At 47.4% G+C, this 22,378-nt stretch overlaps 1 protein-coding gene across 3 annotated transcripts; it reads right to left on the bottom strand.

The window, feature by feature from the left end:
- Positions 1–1,437: 1,437 nt before the first annotated feature.
- On the bottom strand, positions 1,438–22,235 carry Blvrb (biliverdin reductase B). 3 transcript variants are annotated; one of them, XM_021251694.2, is made up of 7 exons: positions 21,912–22,235; positions 12,735–12,899; positions 12,509–12,598; positions 8,128–8,256; positions 7,464–7,574; positions 7,306–7,370; positions 1,438–1,692 (listed from the first exon to the last, which is right to left on the bottom strand). In XM_021251694.2, the coding sequence occupies exons 1-7, from the start codon at positions 21,988–21,990 to the stop codon at positions 1,660–1,662; spliced, it is 672 nt and encodes a 223-aa protein (XP_021107353.1). In that variant the 5' UTR covers positions 21,991–22,235; the 3' UTR covers positions 1,438–1,659. The 3 variants fall into 3 exon arrangements, with proteins under 3 accessions (XP_021107353.1, XP_087065362.1, XP_004874262.1); XM_087209236.1 differs by lacking the exon at positions 7,306–7,370; XM_004874205.4 differs by lacking the exons at positions 7,306–7,370; positions 7,464–7,574.
- Between the last annotated feature and the right edge of the window lie 143 nt (positions 22,236–22,378).

Below are 22,378 nucleotides of genomic sequence, written 5' to 3'. Positions count from 1 at the left end.
GTGCTGGGATGGTACCAAGGGCCTCAAACATGTTAGGCAAGTAAGTGTTCTACCACTGAGCAACACCCCAGCCAAGGATGGAGGAGGCTTAATGGAGTTTCTCTCTGGGTTTCTTCTAGATGCTTCTGTCCCCTTTCCCAAACTGTCCAGAGGGGTCCTCCCACCCCTTGGTGCTCCTCAAGGCCCCTGCCTTGATCTGGAACTCCCAGCTTTCACTTGTCTCCCTCTGATCGACCTTTACACAGTAGTCGAGGGAAGCTTTATAAAACACAAACCTGAGCTGGGTGAGGTGGCACAGAGTCTGGAATCCAAGCACCTGAGAGGCCAAGGGAGGAGGACTGAGTTCCAGATCAGCCTGGACTAGGGAGGCTTTGGAGATTTTTGTTTGTTGTAGTGAGACCCTGTCTCAAAACAACAACAATAAAATGCTGGGCATGGTTGCACACATGTGTAATCCCAACACTCTGGGAGGCTGAGGCAGGAGGATAGCAAATTTGAGCCCAGTCTGGGAAACTTAACAAGATCCCGTTTTAAAATAAAAAAGGGATTGGGGAAATAGCTCAGTGTGAAGGCTCTGGGTTCAAATCCCCAGTACCACCAAAAAGAAAGGAAAAAAAACATACACATAAAAACAAGCTATGTGCTTTCCAGCTTCCTGGCTTTTGTCCATGTTGTTTCTTCTGCCTAGAACACTATCCTGCCTTAGAACCTTCTCTTGGCTCATTCTTAATAAGCGAAGCTTCAGATTGAACATACACCCTTCTTCCACAAAGCTTTAGACCCCTCAGGCTGGGTCAGGTACCCTCTGTGTGCTACCACAGCCCTACCTGCTCTCCATATCAGAGCTCTGGCCATTCTGAGTTGTCACTCTCAGGGGTACCTCTCGGACTCTACTAAAGGCTCAGTTGCCAGCTAATGGACCTTTGGGGAAGCATTGGGATCATGAAGGGCTCTAACTTCAACAAGTACATTAATCCACGGGTGAGATCATGATTTGATAACCTTATGGGAGGTGATGGAAGTGGGAGGTGAGGCCCAGTTGAATGGATCATGGGGGTCTGACACTGGAAACTAAATCTGATCTGTGTCGTTCCCCCCGCCCCCTGCTTCCTAGCTGCCATGAAGTGGGGAGCTTTCCTCTGCCAGGTTTCTGCTTTGCCACCAAACTAGAGGCAATGAAGCCAGGTGACTATAGACTGAACCCTCTGAAACTGTGAACCAGAATAAACTTTCACTCCTCTAAATTGTTTTTCTCAGGTATTTTGTTCACAGGAGTGAGAAGGTGACTGACACACTTGGCCACCACTGGGCTCAAAGCACAGGGCTGGGCACAGAAGAGGATTCACTAAACTATTATTGAACAAATGAGTACCCAGAAAATCGTATGCAGACACTGAACTCCTCAAAGGCAGAGATGAAGAGTCACATGGTCAGGTGGTGTGTAAAAAAACTGAAGCTGGTAGCTCATGATTTATTGCTCCCTTCATTGTGCCTCCTTTTTCAGAATGCCATCCTCCCGGCCAGGGTGAGGGGCCTAGTCATACTGGTGGGAGGGGTAGGTGTTGTGCCCATTGTACTCATCGGTGGTCAGGCAGCGCAGCATGAAGTGGCCCAGGTCATGTTTGGAGATGACCCTTGAGGGCCCTTGTCCATCCAGGGTCACTGTGTAGGCCCCAGTGAGCGGCTGCTCCCCTGTGAGGTAAAGAGAAAGGGGACCGGTGAAACAGTATCCTTTCCCATCCCCCAACACATGGTCTCAGGGTACTTACCCAGGGGGCATAACAGCCAGGAAGGGGATGCCCACAGACCAGGGCTTGCTACACCCTTCATTAGTCTCCTCAGTATTGGGGACTGAGCCCAAGGCCTTTGCACTGCTACATCCCCAGCCCTTTCAACATTTAATTCATTTATTTTTGTGGTACTGATGATTGAACTGAGGGCCTTCACACTAAGCTATACCCTCAGCCCCTTTTTTAGTTTTATTTATTTATTTTAGCAGGGTCTCGCTATGTAGTTCAAACTAGTCTTAAACTCACTGTGTAGTTCAGGCTGGCCTTGAACTCCCTACGATCTTCCTGCCTCAGTCTCAGGGCTGGGATTATAGGCGTGAACCACCACACCTAGCCCTTTTGTATTTTTTATTTTGAGAAGGGCTTTGCTAATTCACCCAGGCTGGGTGTGCATTTGAAATCCTATTTCCTCAACCTTCCAGGCCTGTATTGTTATGGTACTTATCTAAAATGTACTCCCCTCCCTCGGGGCTAGGTGTGGCAGCAAAAATGTGTGATCCCAACTTTCTGGGAGGCTGAGTCAGGAGGATTGCAAATTCAAACCCAGGCAACCTGGGGATTTATGGAAACCCTATCTCAAAATAAAAAAATAAAAATGGGCTGGTGATGTAGCTTAGTGCAAAGGCTCTGAGTTCAATCCCCAGTATGGGCAAAAATAAGTAAGTTAAGTGGCCCCCAAAAGCTTATTGTGTTGAAGCCTCAGTTGCCATCAAATGGGCTTTTTGAAGGGTTTGGATCATGAGGCTGCTAATTTAATGGAAGAATCCACTGATGGGGTGGTAACTGGATGATCTTATCGAGAGGGGTGATGTAAACAGGAGATGGAGACAGTTGAAGGGAGATTGTGAGCAGTGAGTTTGGGATTTTATCTGATGCCTGGCCTCTTCCTCTCTCTGGACTCTCACTCTGCTTCCAGCAGCTTTGCTGCACCACACTCTTCTGCCCTGATAAAGTTTCTGTCTTGCCGCTGGCTTAGAAGCAATGAAGCCAAGTGACCATGGACTGCAGCCTCTGAAGCTATGAGCCCAAACAAAGCTTCCTCTTCTAAATTGTTTTTCTCAGGTATCTGACAGGATCACCTACAATGGGTCATTGCTCAGCACCCAGTAAGAGACAAAACACAAGAATCCCTTCCCTCAGGAGGCAGACACTCAGTAAGAAAAGGCAACTTCTGAGAAAGGAAAACAGAAAATATGTCAGAGGTGCAAAAGAAAGCAGAGGTTAGCCTGGGACCCACGATTAACCTATTTGACCAATAGGCAAACTGAGCTCACTGGTCACCTCCTGGGATTACAAAGGGTCATGGTCCAGGGGCAAAAGCTCGATTTATTATGGGTCCTTCCTTCTGGAACTTCTGGGAGGACTGAAGGGGAGGTCCCAAGTGTGGGTCCACATTTTCCAGGCAGTGGAAAGAGAGACATTCTTTTGATCCTGTGAAAAATGAGTTGGTATATCCTGTGGGTGTCTGTCTGTCTGTCTCTCTGTCCTTTCTTTTTGTTCATTCATTCTTTGCAGCTCTGGGCATGGAACCCAGGGCCTTATGCATGCTAGATAAACATTTTACCACTGAGCTACATCCCAGCCCTGACTAGGTCTTAGGAGGGACAGTGAACTGGCACAAGTTGGCTATTGAGAGGGCCATTGGTGGGTGCACTGCGACCATTAAAAATAGCTGAATGCAGTTTGTAATAACTAAAGTTTGGAAACAGCCCAAGTGTCCATCAGCTGGAAACTTGATAAAGAAAATGTGGTTTGTAAAGATAAAATGGAGTACTACTCAGCCATAAAGAATGACAAACTAGAGACATTTATAGCTAAATGGAGGCATATTGAGGCCACACTCTTTTTTTTTTTTTTTTTTTTTGGTACCGGGGATTGAACTCGGGTTCTTGCACTTTCACAGCAGGGAGTGAAACCACCGAGCCACTGAGCTAAATTCCCAGCCCTAGGCCGTACTCTTAAGTGAAATAAATAGGACACACATGTATAAATCCTGAATAGTTTCTCTGAAAGTGTAAATAAGGATTAAAATGATTAAAATAAATAATTAATTATTTGAAATTGGAAGAAAAGGTCCAAAGGGGTAGGGGAAGTGGGAGGGGAAGGGGAAAGGAAAGAAGGGAAAGGAAAAATTATAACAAAGGGAAAAAATGGAAACAAAGTCTTTGTAAATAGGGAAGGATGGAGGGGGTGAAGGGCACACAGGTAATGGGGAAAAAATAAGAACCAAGGTCCGGGGATTTAGCTCGGTGGTTTCTCTGCCTGCTGCACAAGCGCAAGGACCGGAGTTTGATCCCCGGTACCAAAAAAAAAAAATAATAATAAGAACCAAGATACGTCATGTACAGGTACAGGTACTCAATGATAAATGAAAATGTACTGTATACCTAAAATGTACCAATGAAAGAATTTAAGGAAAAAAGAAAGTGACCGACTAACTAAACTTGGGTGTCAAATGCAGTATCACTTGTGGGACTCTCTGGAATCACATGCAGTAAGGAACACATATTCAGCTGGGCCTCGTGGTATGCATACACCTGTAATCCCAGAACTCTGGGAGGCTGAGGCAGGAAGATCAAAAGTTTGAGCCCAGGTTGAGCAACTTAGCAAGACCCTGTCTCAAAAAAATCAACCAACCAACCAACAGCAACCAAAAACACTGGGGATGTAACTCAGTGTGAAGGTTCTGGGCTCAGTCCCCAGTAGGGGAGGGGAGAAGGCTAGGAACACACCCTTAGTCACATTCTGCTTTAAGAGATAACAAATACAGATAAGTTAAAAAAAAAAAAAGACACTAGAGCTAGGAACTGAGGGGTGCACCTGTAGTCCCAGCTACATTGGAGGCTGAGGCAGGAGGATCACTTGAGTCCAGGAGTTTGAGACCAGCCTGGGCAACATAGTAAGATCTCATTTCAAAGGACAGAAAAAGAAACTTGCCAGGCTGGGGATTTAGCTGAGTGGTTCCACTGCCTCCCTTGAAAGCACAAAGTTCCAAGTTTGATCCCCCGTACCAAAAAAGAAAGAGAGAAACTTGCCTTGGTTAATGTTATGAGAAACATTTAAAAAAAGACAAGAAGATTGTTTCAGATTAAAAGTGATATGCCAATTAAATGCAATGCATGATCCCCGACTGGATCACGATTTAGGGTGAAGGGATATTTTCTGACAACTGGAAAAATCTGAATCTGGAGAGGATACTGAATGACAAGGAAGAGAAAGACAATGCCAGTTTCCTTAGGTGTGACAGTGGCTCCTTTACAAGCATCTTTCTTCTTCAGAGATGGCTGTTGGGGAACTCAGGAGAGAATTGTGTCAACTGCAACTTACTCCTACGCAGCTCAGAAAAATATATATGCATATATGTTATATATGTATTTCAGAAATATGCACTATATATAAATATATCTATCTATCTATAAATATATCTATCTAAAGAAAGAAAAGAGAGAAAGTAAAAGAACAGGGCAAAATGCTAACCAGTGAACCTAGGCAAAGGGTTTGTTAGTATTCATCTACCTTTACTGTCTTGTTTGAAAGTTTTCCCATATACCAAACCAAAACCAAACTCGAAACCACAAAAACACAAAACAAACCCTTTAGAAAAATCTTTTAAAATACTATTCTGTGTTAAACTAATTTTCGGGTATGAAGCTGGTGGGGGGTGGGGGGGGGAGTGAAAAAAAATGGGCCAGGGATGTAGCGGAAGGTCCTGAGAGTTCAATCCTGGGTACAAAAGAAAAAGAAGAAGCAAGCTGAGGGGAAAAAAGAAAAAAGCAGAGCATGGTGGTGCACACCCATAATCCCAGCACTTGGAAGGCTGAGGCAGAAGGGTCACTGAGTTCAAGCCCAGCCTGATCTACATAGTGAGATCCTGTCTCAATTAAAAAAAGAAAGAAAAAAAAAAAAGAATCAGGAGAGTGACCCATTTAGAGATGAGGAAACTGCCTCTCCTGAGGTAAGGCCCTGGGCCAACCTCCTCAGGGTACTCAGGCTCAAATTTTCACCAGCAGCTTCTCTACCATGCACTTTCACTGCTGATTCAAAACAGGATTCAAACCAGGAGTGGTGTAATCCCAGCTCTAGGGAGGCTAATGCAAAGGGATTGCTATAGGTTTGGGGCCAGCCTGGGCTACTAGTGAGTTCAAGGCCAGTCTGAACTACATAGTGAGACCTTGTATCAAACAAAACAAGAACCCCCATAGGATTTTTTGGTCCAAATAGGGACCTAATACATCTCCCATGATTGAACCTAAATATGTATTTCTCTTCCTGTCTTTCTTTCTCAGGCTGGCCTTGAACTATGTAGTCCAGGCTGACCTTGAACTCACTGTGACCCTCCTGCCTCAGCCTCCTACATGCTGGGATTATAGGTGTGTGGCACCTCACCTGGCTAATTGGTGTTTTGGTTTTTTTGGTATCAGGGATCCGACCTTGCGCCTGAAGCTGGCAACCACTGAGCTAAATCCATGGCCCTTATCACTATCAATATTAATGTCTGACTTCTCCTCCACTAGACTTGACTTTAGGTTTTTTTTTTTTTTTGGTACTGGGGATGGAACCCGGGACCATGTGACCGTGTACTTTTGAGGCAGGCAGCAGAACCACTGGGTAAAGCCCGGCATCATCTCCTCCCCTAGAAGTGGAAATCTCCCAGGAGCAGTCCCTAGTGCTCACAGTGGCAGCCAGGCACATGACTCATATGCAGGAGACATTTGTTGAATGAATGAATCCATTCCTGTGTCTCACTCTGCATCCCTCTCAGTGTGGACCCCAGGCCAGGAGAAAAAAGAGGGTGCAGGTGTAGCTCCCTGGTTCCTTTTCTTCCACCACCACAGAGTGTGGTTCCCCATGTTCGTTCATCTGACAACTGCCGGCCACCCATGAGTGCCAGCCCTGGACCAAGCACTGGGGACACAGCTGTGCTAAGAACAAGACCAAAGCCCTGCCTTGACCCACCGGTGACCTAGCACCACAGATAGACAAAACTCTCGCCTCCAAAAGCTGATGTTCTTGGGCTGGGGATTTAACTCAGTGGTTCCACCACCTGCCTCACAAGCACAAGCTCCCAAATTCCATCCCTGGTACCAAAAAAAAAAAAAAAAAAAAAAAAAAAAAAGCTGACCTTCTTATAAGAAGACAAGGAGTAAGAACTTCTGAAAAAAATTTTTTTTTTTTTTTGGTGAGAGGATCTTTCTAAGTCACCTTAGCTAGGCTTGAACTTGTGATTCTCCTGTGTCAGCCCTCCACAGGCATGAGCCAGTATAGCCCACTTGAATTGTGTTTGTGTGTGGTGCTAGGATCCTAGAGCCTAGATCCTAGATCCTCATGGTGGCTTCTGATCAACAAAATATTATGAGTGTCTCAAAAAAAACACTTTTTTTTTTGGTACCAGGGATTGAACTCTGGTCCTTGTGCTTGCGCAGCAGGCAGCAAAACCACTGAGCTAAATCCCTTGCCCATTTTTTGTTGTTTTGATAGGGTCTCGCTATGCAGTTGAGGCTGGCCTTGAACTTACTAGGTAGTCCAGGTTGGCCTCGAACTTGCAGTGGTCCTCTTGCCTTAGCTTTCCGAGTGCTAGGACTATAGGCATGCACCAAAAATAAATTTTTTGAGACAGGCACAAAAGACAATGGCTCTCTCCCGGACTTATGCCCAGAAGCCCAGCTAGCCTACTTTGAGGAAGCCCCGCCACAAGGGGAAGCCATGTGCAGGTGTCCAGCCAATGGTCTGCATCCACCACGAGGCAGCCTTCTCCTGGACTCCATCCAGCTCCAGCCATCACACCTGCATGAAGAGCCCCTCCTCCACTGTAAGAGCCACCTGGTCCCCTCCCAGGACTCAGAGACAATCATAATAAACAGTAGTTGCTTCACAAGTCTACATTTCCAGCAGTTTGTTAAGCAGAGATATGAGCAGTGTGTTATAAAGCCAGGCTTGGTGGTACATGCCTGCAATCCCAGCATTTTGGGAGGCTGAGGCAGAAGGGTCTCAAATTGGAGCCCAGACTGGGTTACATAGTGAGATCTTGTCTTAGAATAAAAATTTTTAAAATATGGGGTGGGTAGGCTGGGGATGTGACTTAGTGCAAAGGCCCTGAATTCAGTTGCCAGTACCGTTAAGAAAAAAAAAGAGGGAGATCAAATAAAGCAGAGAAGGGTAGGAAATGTGTTTTTCAGGGTTTTGGGTTTTTTTTGAGGGGGCATTTGAATATGAACTGGAGACCCTTGATGTGCAGTGTTTGGAGTTTTAGGGTGGCCAGGGAAGGCCCCATAGATCTCTGCAGGGGGCAGGTGGGAACAGGCTGGTGACAGTGCTCCTGGCTCCCTGCCCCACTCACCTATGTGTGGTGGCATCACAGCCACGTACTTCAGGCCTGACTCCTGCAGCACCTTGTGCATCCGGATGTGGTCATCGGTCACGTCCTGCAGTCGTGGGGGCACCTTGGCTGGGCCCCATAGCAGGAAAGCTGAAAGGGGGACACAGGGCAGGGTCAATCTGGGTTGTCTTGTTTTGGTGCCAGGATGACACTCCGCCATGGCTCAGCACACCTTCAGGAAAGGGTCACCTCGGCCACACTGCTCAAATGCCCCCTCTCTCTCTTTCTCTCTGCAGTACTGGTGACTGAACCCAAGGCCTTCACACTGAGCTACATCCCCAGACCTTTTAATTTTTTGGAGACAAGCTTTCACTAAATTGCTCAGCAGGGGACTCAGATTTGCAATCTGCCCGCCTCAGCCTCCCAGAGTGCTGGGATTACAGCTGGCACCATTGCCATTGCACCTGGACTGTTATCAGACTTCTCATCCAGTCCAGTACTATCCACTATGGCCTCTTGCTCCTCCCTGGTCTCCTTGCCCCATCCATCTTGGCCAGACGGAGACTGTGACAGCTGAGTCAGGACCCAGCTGCAGGTCCAAATCTCGCTCAGGGTGAAAGCCACGTCCTCAGCATGGACAACCTCTTGGGTCTTGGGCCCCATGAGGCCAATTCTGCCAGCTCGAAGACATCCACTCAGCACCCTCCCTGCAGCTGCTCTGCACCAGCCCCACACCACCTCTGCAGCTGCAGGTCCCTCTGTCCCAGTGCAGCTCCCTCTCGTGGCTCCCTTCTTTTTCTGGCAGTTTGGTTTTTTTGTTTTTTGGGCATCGGGGATCAAACTCAGGACCTTGCGCTTGAGGCAGGTGCAGAACCACTGAACTAAATCCCTGACCCTTTTTCTGGCAGGGCAGTTTGATCAAGGGCTTCCCAGCAGTACAGCTTTCCCTGACCACCTTATTTAAAACTGCCACCCTCCTCCCGCAGCCTATACGATCATTGTTCCCCCTTGTTCCCCCGGCTTGTCTTTTCCCCCAGCACCTTCCCTACTCTCACACCGAAGTTTCCCCAGGTCCTAATCTATTACCTCCCTGCTCTAGGACCAGGTCAGCTCCACCTGTCTGATTCTCACCTCCATCTCCAGCCTTAGAAGAGTCTGGGACACTACAGGTGCTCACTATGTTTTTTTAAATGGTGGTACTAGGGATTAGACCTTGGTGCTTTGCCTTGAGCTATATCCCCAGCCCTTTTCTAATTTTTCCTTTTTCTGAGACAGGATCTCACTATGTAGTCCAGGCTGTCCTGGAACTTGCAGCGATCCTCCTGCCTCAGCCTCTTGAATGCTGGGATTACAGGCATGCGCCACCATACCCAGTACTCTTCTAATTAAAACAATTTTTTAAAAAAATCTTGATATGGCATTTTGCTAAATCTCTGAGTTTCCCAGGCTGGGCTCAAATTTTTCATCCTCCTATCTCAGCCTCCCAGAATTCTGGGATTTCAGGCATGTGCTACCACATTTGGTTTTTTCAAATTTTGAGACAGGTTCTCACTAAGTCACTAAATTGTCCAGGTGGGACTTGACTTTGTAATCTTCCTGTCCCAGCCTCTGAAGTGCTGGGATTAAAGGTGCACTGCCAGGCCCGACTAATTTTTTTTTTTGGTACCAGGGATTGAACTCCGGACCTTGTACTTTCGGGGCAGGCAGTGGAACCACTGAGCTAAATCCCTGGCCCCTGACTAAATATTATTTGGAGTTGTTTTTTACTTAGCACCTAGGATCAAACTCAGGACTTTGCGCTTGTCAGGCAGGTGTGGTGCCACTGAGCTAAATCCTCAGCCCTGACTAATTTTTTTTGAAGGCATCAGTAAGCCTTAGCCAAACTACATTCCCAGCTCACAACGATAGCACATTTACTGTGCTCCAACCGTGCTAAATGTTTAGGCACAGTTTGATGAGATAAGTGAGAGTGTGGGCCCTGTCTTGCCTCCAACTCTGGGCCAATCATTGGCCAACTGCCTGTTTCCTTGCGGGATGATATAAAATGGGGTTGGTGCTGGCTGGAGGTGTGGTAGAGAATGTGCTAGTATGCCTAATGTGCTAGTGTGCCTTGATTTCAGCACCTCCCAAAAAAAGTCACTATAACTGTCTCACTGATTTCCTGGGCAGCAGGGGCCCAACTTCTCTTCCTCATTTGGCCGAACAGCTGCCTCCGGCCTCCAGGTGGCAATTGCAAATCCAGTCTGTCACTTACCCTGGGTTTCTTTCTAACCCTTTGAGGCACCTCCTTCAAAAAACAATCCTAGGAGCCCGGGATTTAGCTCAGTGGTTCCAGCGCCTGCCTCAAAAGCTCAAGGTCCTGAGTTCAATCCTTGGTACCAAAAAAACCCAAAAAACAATCCTAGTCAGACATGGTGGCTCATGCCTGAATCTCAGCCCACTGGAAGGCAGAAGCAGAAGGATCACAAATTTGAGCCTAGCCTGGGTAACTTAGTGACTTATTGAGACCATCTCAAAATAGAAAATATGGATGTAGCTGTGGATGTAGGTCAGTGCAAAGGCCCTGGTTTCAGTCCACAGTATAGAAAATACAAAAAACAAAAAATATCTCCACCTTAATGGATAAACTCCAGGCTTCTCAGAGAACAAATATCTTTCTGATCTTTTACCTTGAAATTTGTGTACAGTAGGAATATCTGACACTAATAATTAGAGGCTAAAAGTGTCCTCTTTTTTTTTTTTATTGTGTTCTAGAAGAGAAAGTCCCTTTTTTAGGAATGACTGAAGGGGCCTGAGGTCTGTAACTCCACATCAAATAGTTTAGGAGGAGAAAAACAAAACCAAAAAATATTCATATATGTGGGCAGAGATAAACCAATTATAATACATATTAGCAGTTTTGGAATCAAGGTGGCAAGAATATAGGTGTTCATCCTACTACTCTTTCAATTTTCCTGCTTTGGATATTTTTCTAACAAGAAATTGGAAGCCAGAGGCAGACTGATTGCTGGAGTCCATTAGTATCAGATCAGCCTGGGCAACATAGCAGGAATTCGTCTCCAAAAAAAGAAAAACTAACAGCAGACCATTCTAAAATTTCAGGTTTGGGATTATTTTTCCATTTCACAGGTTGAGGGGGAAAAAAAGCACCAAATGATTTTCCTTCCTGCCCTCCAGCTAGCTCTGGCTTCCAGGTCTTTGCTGCTATGGTCTCTGCTCCCCAGAGAACCTTTATTCCTGCCCTACAGACTCCTCATGCCATTGCCTGTCCCAAGGGGGCAACCAGTGGGCGAACACAGCAGGGAGGAGCATGAGCCATGCAGACAGCCTGCTGCACTTGGCTCAGCAGTGTGGGCCCAGGAGAGAAGCCAGCTGGGCCCCCTGCTCCCTGAGCTATCCTGGGGGAAAAGAGTTATGCCAGGTGTGGTGGCACACATCTGTAACCCTAGCACTTGGGAGGCTGAGGCAGGAGGATCATTGTAAGCTCAAGGCCAGCCTGGGCTACATAGTGAGTTCAAGGCCAGCCTGAATGAACTACACAGTTAGACCGTCTCAAAAAAAACAACAACAAAAAACCCCAAACAGGAAACAAACAATCCCCCAAGTAAAAACAATAAAAAAGAATAAAAAATAAGAAGGCCAGGAATTTAGCTCGGTGGTGCCGTGCCTGCCTTGCAAGCGCAAGGTCCTGAGTTCAATCCCTGGTACCCAAAACAAAAGTAAAAATAGCTAGTACTTTCTAAACTACTATTTGTGGCCTGAGTATAAGTATTCAGAGGAGTTTTGTGAGGATTAACTGGCTCTTATTCAGGAAAACAGACAGGACCTAGCATCCAGTAAGTGCTCAATAAATGCTGTTCTCATGAATTGCTCTCTGTAGCCTTCTTTCTGGATCACTCAGTACTGCTGTTTTGTTTGCTTGTTTTGCAGTGCTGGGATGGAACCCAGAACCTTGCATGGGCTAGGCAAGTGCTCTGCCCCTGAGCTACAGCCCAGCCTGGCAGGACAACGATATGTTCCATGTCCATCTCTCCATAATTGGAGCTCCGGGTGGGTTGAGAGCTGGTGTGTAGCCACAGCGCCACCATTTTCTCTGTGAGGTTCCTCCTGGGCTTCTCTCTTCCTGGCCCTGATGCCCTTGCCTGTGCCTGCTCCATCCCACCCTGCTTAGCTTAGATGTCATTTTGATCACCGTCTGTGAGCCCTGTGACTGCACAGCCCACAGCCGTACTGGTCACCACTATGTCTTCAGCATCAGCCAGTAAGATTAAGGCACGTGACTGGTGTTCAATAAATGCATGGTGACTTGGAATGGCCCAAAGTCACCTTTCAGAGGTTCCTGGGCTACCTGTCCAGCACCCACCTCCCAGCTCAGCCCCATCTCCATGACCCCACCACCCACCCGAGGTGCAGGCCACGACCTTGTCCACTCCATGAGCCTTCATGGCTGTCACAATGTTCCGGGCGCCCTCGGACATCGCTGTAGTGGGACCTTAGAGGGGACAGAGAGTGGCTGTCACTGGTGGGAGGAGGTGGCGGCAGGGGTGGCAGGGGTGGGGCGGGGGGTGGACGTGGCGCTGGGGGCTGAGGTGTAGGGAGGGGCCGTGGGCAGAGGGGGGGCTCAGTACTGAGGTCATTGCCAGTGCCCAGAAGCACAATGACAGCGTCCTGCCCAGCCACAGTCTTGTCCACGTCGGCTGCCTGCCGTACGTCCCCCACTATCACGTGAGCTGGCTGGGGCCCCTCTGATGGCAGCCTGGAGGGGTCCCGTACCAGCACCGTCACTTCATAACCTGTGGGCAAAGAGAAGAGAGTAGGGTGAGCGGGTGTGCAGGTTGGCACTCTTAGGCCTCAGAGAACACCATGAATCCCCAAATCCATCCTCTAGGTCTCCTGTTCCAGGTCTGTCATCTTCAAACATTTTTGCTGGCAAATCGAGTTGTTAAAATAAGGCAACACATTCATACTCATCCACAACCTGAACTGGGCATGGTGGCGCAAGCCTGTAATTCCAGTACTTGGGAGGCTGAGGTAGGAGGATTGCAGTGAGTTCAAGGCCAGCCTGAACTACATAGTGAGACTCTGTCTTAACCCCCCCCCCCAACCTCCATGGAGGCCTCCTGGGGCTCCCCGTGCACCAGACAGCTCCAGCTTGTAGCAATAAAAGGATTTTAGTGCCTTGTCATTGCTCTGATTCCCATTTGTGGTTCAGAAGACTCAGGGACACAGCTGCCCAGAATTGGCCGCAGCTAGATCAGTTCCACCTTCTGCTGATAATGCTCCTTCTAGAAGCCCAGCCCTTCCTTAGTGGTCATCAAAGTATATGCCCCACCAAAACAATTTTGGATAACTGTTTCCTGACCCCAGCACACACTGTAAAGTTCTCTCCTGGCATGGAGGTGCACGCCTGTAATCCGAGAACTCCTGGCATCCTCCTGCCTCTGCCTCCCAGTGCTGGGATCACAGGCGTGCACCACCACACCCGGCTGATTTTTTTTTTTTTCTGAGACAGCTTGACATTGTGTAGTTCAGGCTGGCCTTGAACTCCCAATTCATCAACCTCAGCCTCGGGAGTGCTGGGATTATAGGCATGTGCCACCACGCCCAGCTGGTTTGTTTTTCAGTACTGGGGATTAAACTGAGGGAGCTCAGAGCCATATTCCAAGACCTTTTTTCGTTTTGAGACAGGGTCTCTCTAAATTGCTAAATTGCCTAGGTGGGGCTAGAACTTTTGATCTTCCTGCCTCAGCCTCTCAGAGCGCCGGGATTATAAGTGTGTGCTTCTCTTCTTCTTATAGTTTCTCTTCCTCTTTTTATAAGAGCACTAACTATGCTGGCTGTGGCAGCACACACCTGTAGTCTCTAAAGGTCTTTCTGAAAAATGATTGAGAGCTCCTTGGGGAAACTGCTGAGGGTGGTGCTGGGGCAGTGAAAGGAGACAGGGCTGAATGCTGCTGAGTGCCCAGTAAGGCAGTGCTTACTGAGGGCTGGGGTCAAAGTGATGCAGAAGCCACCAGAAGGGACTCCCACTGTGCAAATCAAGCAGAGTATTTTTTCTCTATTTTCTTTTTTAAGAAAATAGAGGCTGGGCCACAATCCTCCTGCTTTAGCCTCAAGTGTAGCAGGCATTAGAAAAAAAAAAAGGCAGAAACACAGGTGAGAAGCCAGGTATGGTGGTGGAAGCCTGTAGTCCCAGCACTCAGGAGGCTAAGGCAGGAGGATTACCATAATTTCTAGACAGCCTGGGCTACATGATGAGTTCAGGGCTAGCCTGGACTGCACAGCAAGACTCTGTCTCAAAAAACAAAAACAAAAACAAACCCCAACAACAAAAAAACCCTGGGACTGGAGATTTAGCTCAGTGGCACCATGCCTGCTTGCAAGCGCAAGGTCCTGAGTTCAATCCCCGGTACTGCAAAAAAAAAAAAGAAAAGAAAAAGAAAACCAAACTACTACCATCACCAAAAAACTACCGTATATGCTGGGTCTGGTGGCACACACCTATAGTCCCAGCCCTTCAAAAGATTAAACAGACCACAGTACATGACCCAGCAATTCCACTCTTAGATATAGGACCCAGAGAAACAAAAACATATTTTTATACAACCACTTGCACATGCACGTTTACAGTAGTGATATTCATATTAATATTCATCAGCTGCTTAATAGATAAATAAAATATGGTTTATCCAAACAGCACAGTTTCATTCGGCAAGAAAATAACATACTGATGGATGGTACAATACACGTGAACCTGCTGGGTGTGGCAGCACACACTTGAATCCCAGAACTCGGAAGGCTAAGGCAGGAAGATTGCTTTGAGTTCAAGGCCAGCCTGGGCTACATAGTAAGTTCAAGGCCAGCCTATATTACATAGCGAGACCCTATCTCAAAAAAAAAACAACATACATGAACTGGAGAATGTTTTGTTTTTTTTTTTTTGGCCAAGTGAAAGCAGCTAATCACAGAGAACCAACACTATATGATTCCATTAACAGATAATGTCCAGAATAGACAAATCCATACAATCAGGAAGTAGATAAGAGGTTACCTAAGGCTGGGGGAGGATTTGGGTGAAAAATGGGAGGGTGCATTCTAGAGGTTCCTCAAATTGATAGTTTAAATGGAGGAAATGTATAGTGTGTGAATTATAGCTTTAAAAAAGCAAATAAACATATGAAAAAATGTTCAGCATCACTGGACATTCGAGAGATGCAGATGAAAACAAAGCTGAGATTCCACCTCACTCCAGAAAGCATGGCTGCTATCAAGAAATCAACCAATGACAAATGCTGGTGGGGCTGTGGGGAAAGAGGAACCCTGCTCCACTGCTGGTGGGAGTGCAGACTGGTGCGACCACTGTGGAAATCAGTATGGAGATACCTCAAAGAACTAGGACTAGAGGTCCCATTTGACCCAGCTATTTCCTTACTGGGTATCTTCACAAAAGAATTAAAAGAATCATACCACAGTGATATATGTGCATCCATGTTCATAGCAGCACAGTTTGTAACAGCTAAAACTTGGAAACAGTCCAATCGCCCATCAGTTGGAAACTGGATAAAGAAAATGTGGGATTTTTGGGGTTTGTTTTTTTTACTAAAATGGAGTACTGGGCTGGGGATTTAGCTCAGTGGTGCCGGTGCCTGCCTCAAAAGCACAAGGTCCTGAGTTCCATCCCTGGGATGAAAAAAACAAAACTGTTATACAGCGGGGGATGGTGGCACACACTTGTAATCCCAGCACTCCAGAGACTGAGGCAGGAGGATTGCCTCAAGTTTGAGGCCACCCTGGGCTACATAGGGAGACCCTGTCTCAAACGAAACCAAACAAAAAAAGCTGTTATAAAAAATGCAGAAGTGGCCAGGCATGGTAGTGCCCATCTGCAATCTCAGACTCTGGGGAAGCTGAGGCGGAAAAATCACACATTCTAGTACAACCTGAGAAATTTAGCAACTTAGCCAGATCCTGTCTTATAATAAAAATTTTTTTTTTTTTGGTACCGGGGATCAAACTTGGGTCCTTGCGCTTGCACAGCAGGCGGCGAAACCACCGAGCTAAATCCCCAGCCCAAAATAAAAAATTTTTAAAGGGCTAGGGTTTAGTTTAGTGGGAAGACCATGGATTCAAACCCCAGTACTGCACACACACACACACACACACACACACACACACACACACACACACACGAGGTAAAGGTGAAACTAAGATAAATTAACCAAAAGGTAGGGTAGTGCCTGGCACAGAAATAAGCTCTACTTTGTTTGGTATTATTATGCCCTTTAATCATCTCACAATTTCCCATGCACCTCGAACAGCCTAAGGCTCCTTTCTGGTCCCTTCCCTGGGTCTTCCCTAGGTTCCTGGGCCCTGCCTGCCCCTCCAGTCCACATTCTCTATGGCAGCCAGAGCTTTCCAGTTAGACACTAAGTGGCTCCCTGCTCAGAGCCCCGCAGTGGAGCCCTCACCCCTCAGATAGCCTTCAGCGTCCCACCACCAGCTCCGGCTCCTCCTCCTCAGTGAGCCACATCTTCCTTGCCCTCTGCACTTCAGTTCCTCCAACACACCGAGCTGTTTCCTGCTGCCTGGCCTTTGCATGTGTTGTTCCTCTGACTGAAGCACTCATCATCCCCACCCAGTCACTTGTTCTTCCTCTGCCATGGTCTCCTACTGCTGACTTGCAGTAAACCAAGAGTCCCGAGAGCCCAGTATCTATGTCCTATTCACTGTCATCTCCCTCACCTTTCACAGACACCAAACCTCAGGCTTTCTTGTCCCGTGGACCTGGGTTCAGACTCTGGTCTTGCCACTTGCCAGCTGAGGAACCTCCTGAGACCTCTCCTTTGATTGCTTCAGCTTCCTCACCTCTGAAATAAGGATTGTAACACCTAGTGTCCCCATCCTCTGTGACTCCCTTTTATGAAGGCGTGACACCAAACCTGTGTTGCTCCTCACATGGGAGTTTACAGGGCACCTAGGTGGGCGTTGCCTAATTGCCACTGTATTGGTTAAAATGGATCCCAGTAAGTTGTGCATTCTTGGGCCGGGGATTTAGCTTAGTGGTTTCGCTGGCTGCTGCACAAGCGCAAGGACCCACAAGCGCAAGGACCCCAGTTCGATCCCTGGTACCAAAAAAAAAAAAAAGTTGTGCATTCTTTCCTTTCTTTCTCTCTCAATATGCCCCCTCCCCCAAGCTAGAGGCTCCATCTCTGAGAAGCTGGCTCTCACTTCAGCCACCAGTGTCTTGGGCTTCTCAGCCTCCAGAACCATGTGAAATAGGAGTCACCTACTGTCAGGTATTTGTCACAACAGACCAGATGGACTAAAATACCTGTTCTCAGGACAGTGAGCGCTCTGGCAGAGCACATCACAAGGGTCTTTGTTAGTGCTCCTATATCAGTGACGAGGGACAGCACTCATAAGGGTCCCCCACGCATCAAGCGCTGAGCACTTGAGTCTATGAATGGGCTGTTTTTCAAAAAATATTTTTAGAACTGGGCATGGTGGTGCACACTTGTAATCCCAGCACTCGGGAGGCTGAGGCAGGAGGATTGCTGCTAGCTCTAGGCCAGCCTGAACTGCATAGTGAGACTCCTGTTTAAAAACAAAACAAAACAACAAAAAAATTTTGAGCTCCCTAGTTCCACCCCTCCCCAAATTAACATAATTGACATTTAATTTTGTTTTGTTTTTGTTTTTTTTTCTGGTACAGAGATCAAACTTAGGACCTTGTGCTTAACAGGCAGGCAGGTGCCACTGAGCTAAATCCCCAGCCCTTGTTTTACTTTTTTTTTTTTGGTACTGGGAATCGAACTTGGGACCTTGTGCTTGTGAGACAGGCGCCAGAACCACTGAGCTAAATCCCAGGCTTTTGTTTTGCTTTTTGAGACAGGGTCTCACTGTGTAGTTGAAGTTGGGCTTGTACTCACTAAATAGCTCAGGCTGGCCTTGAACACCTGCTTCAGCCTCCTGAGTGCTAGGACAACAGGTATGCTACACCACACCCAATTTACAAAACTCAAATATTTCATCTTTGCTTTTGCTTCATTTTCCTCGATACTCTGTGCTGCTCTTCTTTTGTTTGTGGTTGTTTTTAAATTTTTTTTTGGTACTGGGGATCGAACTTGGGACCTTGTTCTTTTGAGGCAGGCATCGGAACCACTGAGCTAAATCCCCGGCCCTGCTCTTCTTTTGCTTGTTTATTTGGTACAGGGGATTGAATTCACGACCTTGCGCTTGCCAGGCAGGCCGAGTGCCACGGAGCTACAACCCCAGCCCTGTTTGTTTGGTTTTTTGAGACAGAATGTCAGTAAGTAATCTAGCCTGGCCTTGAATTCAATTATGTAACCCAGGAAGGTCTTGAACTCACAGTCTTCCTCCCTTAGTCTCTCCAGTGCTGAGATTATGGAATTATAGGTGTGAGTTACACCTGGCTCCCCCCCCCCCGCCCCCCGCCTCTCTCTGTATATGGCAGTAGTGGTGAAGCTGTGGCATGCGTGTCGCAACGGGCACACAGAGTTTTCTCTCTAACGGCATGCAAGCCAAGTCTCCCCAGCAGCCCAGCATCAGATAACAGTTGTTTTTCTAAACTACAACTTCAGTATTCAGGTTTAATTGCAGCATTGGCACTTTGCAATAAGTAAGTGGGATTTGGGTTGCAGTTTGGGCACTCAGTCTCTAAAATGTTCGCTATCACTGATACATAGCATGCATAATCACATACATTTTTATATTTACTTATACATACATGTAGAAATACACATAATTCCCTTCAACCATTCAAGAGTAAGTTGCAGAGTTTTTTTAAATTTTTATTTATTTATTTATTTATTTTGGTACCTGGGATCAAACTCAGGTCCTTGTGCTTATGCAGCAGGCAGCAAAACGACTGAGCCAAATCCCCTTCCCTGCAGAGTTTTTTTTTATATCAACCCTCAGTTGATAAAAGATTTTGCTGCCTAACCCTGTGTACGAAATACATATAAAATATAAAAATTTCCTAAAACCTATATTTAATATATGATGCATTTTGATAGTATTGTGACCAATTAAATATATTTCAGGACTCACTACGACCCAATTTGAGAAGCACAACAACTCTACAAGGTAACTATTGCTGAGAATGTAGCTCAGTGGTGCAGCATCTGCCTGGCAAGCATGAGCCCCTGAGCTCAATTCCTGGTACCAAAAAAACAAAACAAAACAAGGTAACAATTATTATCTTGCCAACTTTAAGGGTGCAGAAACTGAGGCAATTTTAGGTAATTGGGCTAGGGCCACAGCTAGTAGGTGGAGAAAATAAAATTTTTACCTAAATTGTATCTGATTCAGTCTGATCCTTAATATAATGTGAGGCTATAATCTGAATTCAGTCAGCCAGGGAGCACCAACCATGCACTGGCTATGGTTCTAAGCACTTCACTGATAGTATCTCATTTAATTTAATCATCATAAGCACCCCAGGGCAAGCACAATGAGATTCATTCCCTATTTATTTAGTTAGCTAGCTAGTGGTACAAGGGATTGAACCCAGGACATTTGCACAGAGCTCCATCCCAACTCTTTTTTTATTTTTATTTTGAGACAGGGTCTTGCTAAGTCACTAAGTTGGCCAGGCTGGGCTGGAACTCTTGATGCTTCACCTTGGTCTCCCGCCCTGATTCATCCTCACAGTATAAGGTTCTAGATGACAAGTCATTTGGTCACATAGGTGGTGAGTGGTAGATTTTTTTTTTTTTGGTACTGGGGATCGAACTTGGGACCTTGTGCTTGTGAGGCAGGTGGCAGCACCACTGAGCTACATCCCCGGCCCAGGTGGTGAGTGGTAGAGGTGGCCACTTGAATGTGGGGCAGGGTGCACCAGAACCAGTGCTGTTCAGGATTTTATTTTATTAAAAAAAATTTTTTTTGTGGTACTAGGGATTGGACTTAGGGACCGCTGAACTACATCCTCACCTAACCCTTGCATTTTTTGTTGTTGTTGTTACCTGGAATCGAACTTGGGACCTTGTGCTTATTGAGGCAGGCACAGTGCCACTTAGCTAAATCCCCGGCCCACCCTTGCATTTTTAAAACTTTGAGACAGTCTCATTAAATTGCCTTGAAATTCTGATCAGTAGCTGGGATTACAGGTGTGCCACAGGGCAGGGCTTCTGCCAGGCCCTGTAAAACCAAACTGAGTTCGGGCCAGGGATTTAGCCTGCCTTGCAAACACAAGGTCCCAAGTTCGACTGCCAGTACAAAAACAAAACCCCCCCAAAACTGAGGTCAATAAAACCCCATTCACCCAAGTCCTTCCTGTTTGTGATCATGGCAGCAGATACATTCAGAGCAGGGGGACAGCAGGGTCTCCCCTAGGCTCCAGCTCCCAAGTTCCCTGGTTGCAGTCCCAGTTATGACCAGCAGGGTGAGACAGCATATACCAGTGCCCAGGGCATTAAGAAAGTGGTCAGAGTCCAGATACTCAGAGTGACTCAGCACATCTCAACTTTACACTCTTCCTTCCCCACTGCTCCCCTAGAAATGCCTATCAGCACACTTGTCTTGCTTGGAGGCCAGGGGTGCTTTCCTCACCATAAATCAAGACTTTCCTGAGGATCCCGGGGAAGAGGACACTAGGAAGAGTCCCTCCAAGGGAGGATGGGCTGAGGCAACAGAGTCCTGGAAGGCCGTGGTGGCCTCCACCCTTTTTGGGGAACATAGATAGCCAATATCTGAGAGTCACCAGGGCTAATGGGTGGGGTCCTATATCTGGATGTCCCCAGCCCAGCTGGGAGGTGGTAAAGTGTGGACTTAGGGGGCAGGGTGTGCCATGTCCTCTCTGGCAAACCTCAAAATTTTCAGCTTTAATTGAATTTTCCAGAGCTATTGCTCCTAAGACTTCACTTAATGTCTCTGTGACCTCTGTTCTGTACAAACAGCAACCTACCCTCAGCCTTTCCAGTTTCCAGCTCAGTGTCCAAGCCAAGAATCTCTGGACATTTTTGGTGTTTCTAAGAGCGTGAACTGGGTTCCAATCCCAGCACTGCCTCTTACCAGTTGGGTGATACTTGGCAAGCCACTCTCTGGACCTCAGCTTGCTTTCTTTTTCTCTTTCTTTCTTTCTTTCTTTCTTTCTTTCTTTCTTTCTTTCTTTCTTTCTTTCTTTCTTTCTTTCTTTCTTTCTTTCTCTCTCTCTTTCTCTCTCTCTCTCCTCTCTCTCTCTCTTCCTCTCTCTCTCTCCGTCCCTCCCTCCCTCCCTCTCTCTCTCTTTCTTTTTTGAGACAGGGTCTCACTACTTGCTATGTAGTTCAGGCTGGTCTTAAGCTCACTATGTTGCCCAGGCTGGTCTCCAACTCCTGGCAATACTCCTGCCTTGGCCTCCTGAGTATTGGGACATTACAGACATGCGCCACCATGCTTGGCTTAGGGCCTCTGTTTTCTCTTCTGTCAAGTGGGGTAGAAGAGGGCTGGCAGGATTTAACACATGTCGCGAGAAGGCACTGTGGGGCAGCAAGCTGATGCTGGCTTAATGGATCCACAAACACGACAATGACAAACACTACTATGTCAAGAACATTTCATAAGAGTCCTGTTTACACCTGTGTCGCTGGAGTCCCCCCAGGCTCCCATGGCCAATTTCAGTGCCTTGCACTCACATAAAAATCTTGTAGCTTCCCTCACTTGTACTCCCATGGTCACCGGCGTGGCTCCCTGAATCTTCACACACCTGAACTGGGCCTTCGGCCCAGCCTCAGCCCCTTGAAACCCCTTTCTAATGCTCTGCCCCTGTGCCCCACCGTATCCCCACCAGCCCCAGCTCATGCCTGCTTGCACCGCCTGTGCCAGGGTGGTGAGTCCGGTCCTGCCAGTAGCGCCAAAGATCGCGATCTTCTTGACAGCCATGCTGCGGGGTCCTGGGTTTGCGAGGCCCGAGACACACGACTCGCGGGAACCCAATGGCTGCTAGGCAGTGCTACCCGCTTTCTCTAGACGGAGGGATGGGGCGGAGCGGCTCAGAAGGTCCCGCCTGCGCCCCACCCCCTGTGAGGGCCAACGAAACTCGGTCTCCGCAGAAAAGAACGAGAGTGGTGGGTCGGGCTGGCGTCGGCTTGCAATCCTTAACTCCCAGCACTACCCTCTCCGAACCCCGTTTAGACTTGGAGCCACTCCCTGATCTAGGACGGGCGCGAGTGGGCAGGGCCAGGCGAACTTGTCACTCATCGCCCCGCCCACCGCGCTGTTCTAGCTCGCGCCAGCTACTTCAGCGCTTCTGGGCCGACCCGATACTCGC

This window comes from Heterocephalus glaber, unplaced genomic scaffold (assembly GCF_053883595.1).
Source record: "Heterocephalus glaber isolate CG9 unplaced genomic scaffold, H.glaber_assembly_v1.0 deba00001002, whole genome shotgun sequence".
Lineage (NCBI taxonomy): Eukaryota > Metazoa > Chordata > Mammalia > Rodentia > Bathyergidae > Heterocephalus > Heterocephalus glaber.
The sequence above is the reverse complement of the archived record's forward strand: the minus strand, read 5'-3'. Positions and strand labels throughout refer to the sequence as shown.